At 47.6% G+C, this 12,605-nt stretch overlaps 2 protein-coding genes across 2 annotated transcripts in view; both read left to right on the top strand.

The window, feature by feature from the left end:
* The window catches only part of LOC141133842 (phospholipid scramblase 3-like), a 599,764-nt gene that overhangs the window by 334,824 nt on the left and 252,335 nt on the right, over window positions 1-12,605 (top strand). The gene's annotated exons all lie outside the window — the stretch shown is intronic.
* Window positions 1-12,605, top strand: part of LOC141134392 (NACHT, LRR and PYD domains-containing protein 3-like) — a 284,164-nt gene that overhangs the window by 172,581 nt on the left and 98,978 nt on the right. The window contains exon 7 of the mRNA XM_073623957.1: window positions 10,566-10,736. Within this exon, the coding sequence (XP_073480058.1) occupies window positions 10,566-10,736 (171 nt within the window). The remainder of the gene's footprint in view (window positions 1-10,565; window positions 10,737-12,605) is intronic.

The raw sequence follows: 12,605 nt of genomic DNA, 5'->3' as shown, positions 1-12,605 counted from the left end.
GTTCAGCTAAAACTACCTGTAGAAGGTTGGTGGTGTTTTTCTGATCCTATCACTACCGCAAGCAGCTAAAAAAGCTACAAGTTAGTTTTTTGCGAGCTCTGCACAGTGTTCAGCTAAAGCTACCTGTAGAAGGTGGGTGGTGTTCTCATACTACAGGCAGGCAGTTGATTTTGCTAGCTGCAGTATCAGTATATATATATATATATATATATATATATATATATATATATATATATATATATCCCCCAGCTTAGTGCAGCTACAGGCCATTAGTATGTCTGGAAGGCCAAGAAGGAGAGGCAGACAGTCACAAGCCAATAAGAGAGGGCAAGCAGGCTCTGTGTCTAGTGCTGGTCGTGGAGACGGTGCATCTTCATCAGCACGTGGCCGTGGGACACGCTTGGCCTTTTTTTCGGCAGCTGGCCGTGTTGAGCCGCAACATGCGGAAGACTTGGTCGAGTGGATGACCAAGCCGTCCTCATACTCCTCATCCTCTCTCACCCATGCCCAGGGTACTTTGTCTGGCAAAGCAGCGGCCTCTTCCCTCGGCTCAATGTCATCAGTGACTCCTTCCCTAGCCACACTATGTCCTCCTGAGGAGTCCCTCGAACTGTTTGACCACAGTGTTAGGTACATGCTCCAGGAGGATGCCCAGCGTTTGAAAGGCTCTGATGATGATACTGAGCTCGATGAAGGCAGTAACATGAGCACGGACAGAGGGGGTGCCCAAGAAGGACAGCAATCTAGCAGTCATGCTCCCCCTGCTGCAACATACTGCCAGGTTTGCTCCAGTGATGAGGAGGGAGGGGATGATGAGGTCACTGACTCAACGTGGGTGCCTGATAGGAGAGAGGAAGAGGAGGAGGAGGCGGCACATCACCAACGAGGCAGGATGCCCTTCAGGGGCCAGCCTAAGGGCAGCACATTGACTGCATCACACCCCAAAGCTCCACATGTGCAGGGCGCTGCAGTCACTGCGCGTTATTCAAAAAGTTCTTTAGTGTGGGCCTTTTTTGAGACGAGTGCATCAGATCACACCGCTGCTATTTGCAACATATGTCTCAAGCGTATCTCACGTGGCCAAAACATCTCCCACTTGGGTACCACATGCTTGACCAGACATGTGTTGACCTGCCATGCAGTTCGTTGGCAAGCGTATCTAAAAGACCCACACCAAAGAACAAAGAGGACCTCTCCTTGCTCCTCATCAGCTGAGATCTCCAACCCCACTATACCTTCAGTCCTCTCTGAGACCTGCACTGAGAGGAATGAAGGTGTAGAATTAGGTGTGTCACAGCCAAGTACTTGTGGGCAATTTGCTTTTGGTACACCGACGTCAGATTGTACCAGGCAAATTTCCCTGCCCCAGCTGCTGTACCGCCGAAAGAAGTTTGCTCCCAGCCATCCACATGCGCAGCGGTTGAATGCTAGCTTGGCAAAATTGCTAGCACTTCAACTGCTGCCTTTTCAGTTGGTAGACTCTGCCCCCTTCCATGAGTTTGTGGAATGTGCGGTTCCTCAGTGGCAGGTACCCAAACGCCACTTTTTCTCACGGAAGGCGATTCCGACTCTCTACCGGCATATGGAAGGCAATGTCCATGCCTCGCTGGACAGGGCGGTCAGCGGTAAGGTGCATATTCCTGCTGACTCATGGTCCAGCAGGCATGGACAAGGACGTTACCTAAGTTTCACGGCGCATTGGGTGACTCTGCTGGCAGCTGGGAAGGATGCAGGACAAGGTGCAGCAGTGTTGGAGGTTGTTCCGCCACCACACCTCCAAAATGCTAATGATTGTGACACACCTCTCTCCTCCACCCCCTCCACTTCTTCTTCCTCCATGGCCTCTTCCTGTGCTTTGTCCTCGGAACCAGCGGTGCTCCGTAGCCGTTCAAGGGGCTACGCAACTACTCAGGCCAAAAGATGCCATGCGGTGCTTGAGCTGGTGTGCTTGAGGGACAGGAGTCACACTGGGGCAGAGGTTCTGTCAGATCTGCAGGGGCAGGTTCAGAGGTGGTTGACGCCACGCCAACTTAAGGCAGGAATGGTGGTTTGCGACAATGGCACCAACCTCCTCTCTGCCCTCCAACAGGGACAAATGACCCATGTGCCCTGTTTGGCTCACATCCTTAACTTGGTGGTGCAGAGGTTCTTGGGCAGGTACCCGGGCTTACAGGATGTCCTGAGGCAGGCCAGGAAAGTCTGTGTGCATTTCCGCCGGTCATATAATGCCAGTGCTCGGCTAACGGACCTCCAAAAGGAGTTTAACCTGCCCAAGAACCGCCTAACCTGTGACATGCCCACCAGGTGGAACTCAACGTTGGCCATGCTGCAGCAGCTGCACACGCAGCAGAGGGCCATCAATGAGTACCTGTGCGACTATGGCACCAGGACAGGGTCAGGGGAGCTTGTTTTTTTTCCCCACGCCAGTTGTCCATGATCAGGGATGCATGCACTGTCCTGTCACCATTTGAGGAGGCCACGAGGATGGTGAGCAGTGACAGTGCATGCATCAGTGACACTGTCCCCCTTGTCCACCTGTTGGAGCACACGCTGCGTGGAATAATGGACAGGGCACTTGAGGCAGAACAGAGGCAGGAAGAGAAGGACTTCCTTAGCTCTCAAGGCCCCCTTTATCCAGACAGTGTTCCTGCGTGCCCGCCGATCACACAGGAAGAGGATGAGGAGGAGGAGGAAGATTGTGTCAGTATGGAGGTGGAGCCTGGCACTCAGCATCAGCAGCAGTCTTTAAGGGATCAGTCCCAAGAAACACATGGACTTGTACGTGGCTGGGAAGAGGTGGCTGCGGACCATGTCGTCCTTAGTGACCCAGAGGACACCGGACCGAATGCCTCAGCAAACCTACGCTGCATGGCCTCCCTGATCCTGCAAAGCCTGCGTAAGGATCCTCATATTCGTGGTATCAAGGAGAAGGACCAATACTGGCTGGCAACCCTCCTTGATCCACATTACAAGGGTAAAGTTGCGGACCTTATCTTGCCATCGCAGAGGGAGCAGAGGATGAAACATCTTCGGGAGGCCTTGCAGAAAGGTCTGTGGAACGCGTTCCCAGAGACTGGGAGGTTACAAACTCCTGTTTCTGGACAACGTGTTGCTGAGGCTTCGGTCAGTCAAAGAAGGAGCGGTGGAGAAGGTGGCCGTCTGACCGATGCTTTCAGACAATTTTTTGGTCCGCAGCCCCAAGGTATGATCGGTTCCAGCAACCATCGCCAGCGTCTGTTTTACATGGTGCAGGAATACCTAGGGGCAAGATTTGACTTGGACACCTTTCCCATCGAAAATCCTCTGGGTTACTGGGTCTTGAGGATGGATCACTGGCCAGAGCTTGCACAGTATGCAATTGAGCTACTGGCCTGTCCTGCATCCAGCGTTCTTTCGGAATGCACATTCAGTGCTGCTGGAGGCTTTGTAACCAATCACAGGGTGCGTCTGTCCACCGACTCGGTCGATTGACTGACCTTCATAAAAATGAATCAGTCTTGGATCACCACCAGCTACCAAGCACCTGATGCTGATGTAACCGAATAATTTTTTTTGAAATCTCAGATCCCTTCAAAGACTGCCTATACTGATGCTGAGTGACTATCCCTGAGAAATTATCCTCTTCCTCCTCAATCATCACGCTGATAGCTTGTTTAACAGGGGCGTGTAATTACAATTTTTGATGCAATACTTTGCAGCAGGGCTCGTTCCTGCTTTCCAACTAGAGTGTCTGTGAGGGGTTGTGGCACCAGCACCAGTGCCTAAGGCCTAATTTTTCTGCCCCTGTTCAACAGGGGCATGTAATTACAATTCTTGATCTAATATTTCACAACACCTAAGGCCCAAATTTCTGCTGAATATATAGGGCAGGCCCCTACTTTCAAACATCTAACTTACAAACGACTCCTACTTGCAAACGGAAGGAGACAACAGGAAGTGAGATAAAATCTACCCCTAGGAAGGGAAATTCTCTCCTGTAAGAGTTAATATGGGAAAAACATTTCTCCTTTCCACTGATGCTTTCCAATCCTTGTTCCACAAAAAAACCCAAATTTTCAAAAAACATTTGTCATTGGGACAAAAAGTGAGGTGAAATCTTCTGAAGAGGAGGAAAGACAGCAAAACAAATGTCACAGGGGTGATAACCCTTCCCTATGTTTTCCAAAAAGCTTAAAAAAGATTTTTTGGCTGGAGCTAAACACGTTAAAAATGTACCAGTTCAAAATTACAAACAGATTCTACTTAACAACAAACCTACAGTCCCTGTCTTGTTTGCACCGCCTGTATACTGCTGTTCAGAGTATATAGGACCTGGTGGCCCCACACCTTTCCTTATTTTAATTTGGGTGCGGGGTACCCCTTAATATCCATTCAAGACCCAAAGGGCCTGGTAATGGACTGGGGGGTACCCATGCCGTTTGTCTCACTGATTTTCATCCATATTGCCAGGACCCGACATTACATTAAACCCGCAAGCAGTTTTAAATGAGATTTTTTCCTTTAAAAATGACATTTTGTGCAGGGACTGTTCTAAACACGGGAAACACGCGCCACTTTACAGGCATACTATAGACACCCCCCAGGTATGATATTTAAAGGAATATTTCACTTTTTTTTTTACTTTAAGCATCATTAAAATCACTGCTCCCGAAAAAACGGCCGTTTTTAAAAGTTTTTTTTTGCATTGATACATGTCCCCTGGGGTAGGACCCGGGTCCCCAACCCTTTTTAGGACAATACCATGCAAATTAGCCTTTAAAATGAGCACTTTTGATTTCGAACGTTCGAGTCCCATAGACGTCAATGGGGTTCTAACGTTCGTGCAAATTTTCGGTCCGTTCACAGGTTCTGGTGCGAACCGAACCGGGGGGTGTTCGGCTCATCCCTATTAGAGACTTTGCAATCCTCTGCCTTCCGTTTGAGGATACCCCACAGATGCTCAATAGGGTTTAGGTCTGGAGACATGCTTGGCCAGTCCATCACCTTTACCCTCAGAACTTTAGCAAGGCAGTGGTCATCTTGGAGGTGTGTTTGGGGTCGCTATCATGTTGGAATACTGCCCTGCAGCCCAGTGTCCACAGGGAGGGGATCATGCTCTGCTTCGGTATGTTACAGTACATGTTGGCATTCATGGTTTCCTCAATGAACTGTAGCTCCCCAGTGCCGGCAGCACTCATGCAGCCCCAGACCATGACACTCCCACCACCATGCTTAACTGTAGGCAAGACACACTTGTCTTTGTACTCCTCACTTGGTTGCCGCCACACACGCTTGACACTATCTGAACCAAATACGTTTATCTTGGTCTCATCAGACGACAGGACATGGTTCCAGTAATCCATGTCCTTAGTCTGCTTGTCTTCAGCAAACTGTTTGCAGGCTTTCTTGTGTATCATCTTTACTAGATGTATCTTCGTAATCCATCTGGGAGGACAACCATGCAGACCAATTTGATGCAGTGTGTGGTCTGAGCACTGACAGGCTGATCTCCCGACCCCTTCAACCTCTGCAGCAATGCTGGCAGCACTCATACATCTATTTCCCAAAGACAACCTCTGAATATGACGCTAAGCACATGCACTCAACTTTGGTTGACCATGACGAGGCCTGTTCTAAGTGGAACCTGTCCTGTTAAACTGCTGTATGGCCTTGGCCACCATGCTGCAGCTCAGTTTCAGTGTTTTGGCAATCTACTTATAGCCTAGGCCATCTTAATGTAGGGCAGCAATTCTTTTTTTCAGATCCTCAGAGAGTTCTTTGCCATGAGGTTCCATGTTGAATTTCCAGTGACCAGTATGAGAGAGTGAGAGCGATAACACCAAATTTAACACACCTGCTCCCCATTCACACCTGAGACCTTGTAACACTAACGAGTCACATGACACCGGGGAGGGAAAATGGCTAATTGGGCTCAATTTGCACATTTTCACTTTGGGGTGTATTCACTTTTGTTGTCAGTTATTTAGACATTAATGGCTGTGTGTTGAGTCATTTTGAGGGGACAGCAAATTTACACTGTTATACAAGCTGAACACTCACTACTTTACATTGCAGCAAAGTATAATCTCTTCAATGTTGCCACATGAAAAGATATAATAAAATATTTACAAAGATGTGAGGGGTGTACTCACTTTTGTGAGATACTGTGTATGCATATATATATATATATATATATATATATATATATATATATATATATATATATATATACAAAACCGGGATGCATATATATATATATATATATATATATATATATATACACAATACACCGCAGCTATCTAACTGTTTTGCCTGCCTGCCTGAAGTATATTAGCAACAGTACACCAGGAATGGTCTGCAGTGAGATCTAGCTAAACTATATACGGTGTGTGTATATATATATATATATATATATATAACCGGGATGCATATATATACACAATACACTGCAGCTATCTAACTGTCTCGCCTGCCTTCCTGAAGTATATTAGCAACCGAACTCCAGGAATTGCCTCTGCCTGCTGAAACTATATGAAATGACACTCTCTCTGTCTCTCTCTTAACAAACGCCACCAACACACTACACGAGGCCGGCGTGCGGGGGCGGCCTTATATAGTGTGGGGTGTGTACTTAACCACCTGAGCCATAATTGGCCACAGGCACCCTGCCTGTGTCCAATTATGGCTCTCTTTGCTGACGGCGCTATGATTTGCCAAAGCATGCGGGTCATAGTGCATGCTTGGCCAATCATCAGCCAGCAATGCACTGCGATGACGCAGTGCATTATGGGCCATGACCTGCTGCTCGAATTTGGCGTGGAATTCGCCCATAATCTTCGAAATTCGGCGAACAAGCAAACGGCCGATGTTCGAGTCAAACTCATGTTCGACTCGAACAGGCAGCCCATCCCTACCCAACACCAACAACAGCTTCAGCCTCCCTGAGAGAAGAGGCAACCGGCCTTTCTCCCACATCACTGACAGGGACATGGGATTTTCTACCAGCAGCATCTGTGAAGTTGCAAGAAACTTCTCTAGCTGAAGTGCTGACAACCGGACAGAGGGTCCAAGACCTCTTCCCAAGACCTCTTCCCTGTGGCAGTTCTGGAGGCCCAAGGTGAGAAAGTGACCATCACTCCCCAGCAGTAGATCAGGATCCAGAGGGAGAAGGGAGAGGAGGTTGTCATCCTCCCTCCTCAACAGTCAGCCAGAGCTGAGGAAACTGTCTTCCCTCCCCAGTGTCAGATCCACAGTCTGGGAGTGGAGGAAGCCGGCCTCCCTCCCCAACAGTTAGCCAGAGCAGATGATGTGGAGTTCCCAGCAGAAGCGCTGGCAACAGGGTAGAGTGCTACTAACCCCTGCCCAGCACCAGCAACAACTGTGGAGTTCCAGGGAGCTAGGGCAGTTGGCCCCTCTCCCCAGTGACAAGCTGATGTAGTGAAGCTTCTACACCCAGATAAAACGCTGGCAGCCGGACAGAGAGCCAATGACCTCTGCCCCACACCTTCTGATGACAACCATTTCCTGTGGCCAAGAATGGAAATCAGTTTAACCGAATATGTAAGTTCACTCTGCCTTCATCTAACAAAAGATGGATTTCCTGTGGTAGTGGATGGGAATACGGGTCTTCACCTTTTTACCTTTTTACCCCAGGGATGCTGGGCAGTCGGCCCAGATGCCCAACAACATGATGGAGTGAGTCCACCGCCCCCTGCCTTCTCTCCAGCAGTGGGTATGTTTTACAAGAGAGGCAGAGGTTGGCTGGGTGAGTAATGCTCTGTTAGGGACAATTTGTTTGGGGTACTGTGTGGGTAAGGGCATTGGGAGACTGGAACTACAGACACACTTTGAAGTCAACCCATCTGGGATCTCCTCCTGTGTTGGTTGCCAAAAGAAGAGAGATGTGACAGGAGTCACTTTGTGCGGGGGGCCTGTGGAACCCAGCTTACCTTAGAGAAGTCGGGAAACCCCTGTCTCAGCCCCCAAGGCCCCTCTTATGTGTAAGTTACCCTGTGCCTATTAGGGGCATAGGGTGACAGAGAAAATGGATAGCTACTTAATGGACACTGAGAATGTGGTTTGGATTACTTCAAATGGGACATTGTATGAGCTTTGTCTCATAGCCTGTTGTAGACCATTGCCATGCTGTCTGCAATTCCTGAATAATCAAAACATTGCTTAGATGTGGATTCCATGATTAATTGTTAATTGGGACACCTATTGTCTGATTAATCACAATATTGTCTGCCTGCTAGTATAGTGTGCACTCCACCCAGGTTGGTTTAAGAGACCAGTTAAAGTGTTATTAAACCCACAACACTAAAATCTTTCTGTATTTGCAGAATAGCATGCTTGTTATACTCACTGTGGAACTTAAGTGGTTAATCCTCTGTATTGTGTAAAAAGGCTCTTTTATTATGTATGCACACATCCTCCCCCTCCTGCAGGGTCTCTCTTGGCAAGGCCAGATAATACAAAGAAAGGGTAGTTCTCCTGCACATGCTCAGTTTGGTCTCTATTGTTGGAGAGAACATTTCTTGTCTTGAGCTGAGCTTTTCAGGTCACATGATATGACATCACACATGTGGGCGTGTATAGAGATCCTAAATCACAACCCAGTCCCTCCCTCCTCCTCCTCCATGCCCAGTAACTAAAAAAGAACACAGTGGGTGGGATGGTACATCTTAATTAATGTATGATCCGCCTACTTGAACACTTAGCACTGGACAGACTCTGCAGTTTCTCATGTGACTGTGATGTACAGATCAGCCAAAAAGATATATAGTGGCAGTATTTTAATGTAAAAAAAGGATTTATAAGCTGTGGGCACTAGTCTTATATGCTATGCAGCTATAATATCTGGTATCTATGTCCAGACTGGAGAAAGCGGTATACTGACAGAAGCACCAAAGCGGGGTGCTGGGACGGTTTCATCACATCCACCATCAGAAATTCTGCTGTTGTATTTGTAGTGGTACCCCCGTGGAGCCGCTGAGTGTAGTAGTTCCACCTGTCACCCTGCCCCAGCCTGACATTCACTTCCAGCCACTCTCCAAACAATGAACAGTCCATCAGCTTTGTTTTTGTTATTTTATTGAGGGATTAAACTTGGATGGGGTAAAGGGATTATGGGATGCCCAGAATCAATAGCATTAAATGATGAGATGATTGATTGGAACCTCTATTCACATCCTCTAAAGCAGTGACCATCAACCCTCTCCTCAGGGCCCACTAACAGGCCAGGTTTGCAAGATAACTGAAATACATCACAGGTGATATAATTTACTGCTCAATGATTGCAGTATTCTAGTCTGCATCTCCCCAAGGTAATACATAAAACCTGGCCTGTTAGTGGGCCCTGAGGACTGGGTTGATGACCACTGCTCTAAAGCTCCAGACTCCTCCAGCACAATGCTTATTTGTAGACTGTTTCTTTCTCTCCTCTGCAATATTTGGTTCCTGGCACAGCTAGCACATGGTTAGGCCCAACTCTGAATTAAGCCCAACTTCAGGGATTTGCCATTTGCTGGCCCCTTTGGTGTAGCAACCAATGATGAAAGAAAGTATTTTAGTGCTAGCTTTATTTGAGGTGGACTACTAATCCCAGTCAGTCCTGTGCAGACTCTGACAGCCTTCCTGGCTACAGCTGCCCGACTTCAATACCAGTAACATCACAGTCTCTCCCGCTGGCTCTACATCCACTCCTGGCATGCCTCTCCCAGCTCTCCCGACTGTGCCTGTCACTCACCGACACCTGGGGGATCCCTCCTGAAGACTTGCCCAGCAGTGTTCCCCACTGTCCTCTCCTGCTCCTGTTCAGGACACCACTTGGGTTGTGTGGGGTTCCTTCACAGCTCCGAGCCCCTGGCCCATGGTCACCCCCCTCCCCCCCAGACTGGGGGGCTCCCTCCAAGGCCCTGAAAGCCTAACACTCCATCTTTCAGTTCCTCCACCCCAACAACTCCTCCCCAGCTAGGCTGACCCAAGATATTTAAGGAGGCCTGCCCCATGCCAATCCTAGTTCGGAATTGGTCAGGGCTCCTTACCACACCCCGTACAGCTCCACCTCTCTTCCCCTCCTCTACCTTTAGAATCTTCTAGAGGCCAGAGGGAGGTAACCAAAAGGTGATGCTATTTGTGAGTCACCAGCCTACACTAAACCACTCCCCAGCCCCCAGATCAAAACAAACAGATCAAGATTTACCTGCACTGGGCAAAAAAACTAACTCTAGCACATATCTAAGGTAGAGGGTTCTATATATTTCATAAATCCCCAGATCCTTTTCTTTATCTATCAATTTCAGAATCCACTGTATGAGACACTGTGTGAGGTCCTGCTTAATAACCGGGTACATAAGGGGGTGACTGAGCTGTCACCGCGCCCCCTCTTTATACTGTGTAGACATAAGTACTACAACAGCTTCACCTTTATCAGCTTCCCTAATAACAAGATCTTTCCTCTGTATAACATTCTGTATATCCTGATATTCCGCTCTAGTGATGTTATGTTACTTATTACTAAATGGGAATAATTCCTCATATTCATCTTATAATATAATATCATGTGTCTGGATTTGTCTCTGCAGGTTGGATTGGTGTGATGTGACTTTCTCTGGCTGGGATGATCTCAGATCCATTCTTATCAATAATCGATCCCTCACCAGATTGCATTTATCAAATAATAATCTGGAAGACTCTGGAATAAAACTTCTATGTGAGGGGCTCAGACATCCAGGCTGTACTCTGCAGCACCTGAGGTGAGAATTATCCTATAAATGATATAATATTCTGCAGGATTCTGGTATAAATCTTCTATGTGAGGGATCCAGACATGTCACCTAGATGAAATCATGTACCTGTACGTCATTCTGCTTCAAGTGGTTATACTGGGATTATATGCAGCTGCAGGCATCACCCCGGTACCGTTTTTTTAGAGCCAACGGTTGGCTCTCTTGTAATAACAACTGAGCAGCCACTTGGCTGTTACTACAAGCAGCAGGAGGGGACGCCCCCCCCTCCTGCCGCCTTACATCGCACTGGACGGGATCTCCCACCCCCCCATGGGAGACCCAAGTGACCAGCCGACATGTCCGCCGGCTGGCCAGAGACCTGAACGAAGCCGGAATCAGCTTTGATTGGGTCTCCGATGTAGTATCCCGGAAGTTACGTCAACATTACTTACGGTTTACTGGAGACCTAAAGGTGTCCGTTTTATAAACTTGAAAGTGTTCAAAAATGCCAATCTTGCTGTTTTGAATGCTTTCAAGTGTAGGGGGGGGGTTGGAGTCTTATAGACCCCAGATCCCTGCATAAAGAGTACCTGTCACTGCTTATTACTGTCACAAGGGATGTTTACATTCCTTGTGACAGCAATAGAAGTGCTTAAAAAATAAATAAATAATACAACAGTGTTAAAAAAAAAAAAAAAATTAAGCGCCCCATCCCTCCGTGCTCACATGCAGAAGTGAACACATACAGTTATGCTCATAAGTTTACATACCCTGGCAGAATTTATGATTTCTTGGCCATTTTTCAGAGAATATGAATGATAACACAAAAACTTTTCTTTCAGTCATGGTTAGTGTTTGGCTGAAGCCATTTATTATCGATCAACTGTGTTCACTCTTTTTATATCATAATGACAACAGAAACTACCCAAATGACCCTAATCAAAAGTTTACAGACCCCAGTTTTTAATACCGTGTATTGCCCCCTTTTACATCAATGACAACTTGAAGTCTATTGTGATATTTGTGGATGAGGCTCTTTATCCTTCTCAGATGGTAAAGCTGCCCATTCCTCTTGGCAAAAAGCCTCCAGTTCCTGTAAATTCTTGCATGAACTGCACGTTTGAGATCTCCCCAAAGTATCTCAATGATATTGAGGTTAGGAGACTGAGATGGCCACTCCAGAACTCTGGCTACTTTATTCTGCTGTAGCCAATGACAGGTCAACTTGGCCTTGTGTTTTTTAGGGTTCCACCGATACCGATACTAGTACCGAGTGCTGATAACGAGTATTTGCCTGAGTACTTGTACTTGGGCAAATACTCCCAATGCTTCACCTTTGCATGCAGAGTCTCCTGGAAGTCAGTGGGTGGAGTGGGCGGAGGAGGCAGGGCAGAGAGCAAGTTCTTGCAGTGGAAGGTAAGCTGGCTGGGGCAGGGGTGTGGGTCACAGCGGCATGTGCTGCCCTTTGGAATGTGGCGTCCATCGGAATCAATGACCCAGGCCGTCAGAATCGTTAACGGAAGTGATGGCCCGTGTCTCCATGTCAGAGACTGTACACCGCGACACTCATCTTGATATACCCTGTACTGGGCCTCAGCAAGCCTGCAGTCGTAAGGCAGCAGCGGACATCTTGTTGTACCCAGCCCATATAGTTCACTAACTACATGGGCTGGGTGTAACAAGATATCCGCTGCTGCATTCTGACTAGGCTTACTGAGGCCGAGTGCAGGGTGTATCAAACTATTCTCTTGTATACTCTACTCTTTATCAATTTAATTTTATCATTCCAGGCTGCCAGCAATTATTAGTGCTGCATTTCAGTGCCACTGCCTACCAATCAGTTCCACCTATCAGTTCCAGCCATCAGTGCCACCTATCAGTGCCAGCCTTCAGTGC

This window comes from Aquarana catesbeiana, linkage group LG03 (genome assembly GCF_042186555.1).
Source record: "Aquarana catesbeiana isolate 2022-GZ linkage group LG03, ASM4218655v1, whole genome shotgun sequence".
In the NCBI taxonomy this organism is placed as follows: Eukaryota; Metazoa; Chordata; class Amphibia; order Anura; family Ranidae; genus Aquarana; species Aquarana catesbeiana.
The sequence above is the reverse complement of the archived record's forward strand: the minus strand, read 5'-3'. Positions and strand labels throughout refer to the sequence as shown.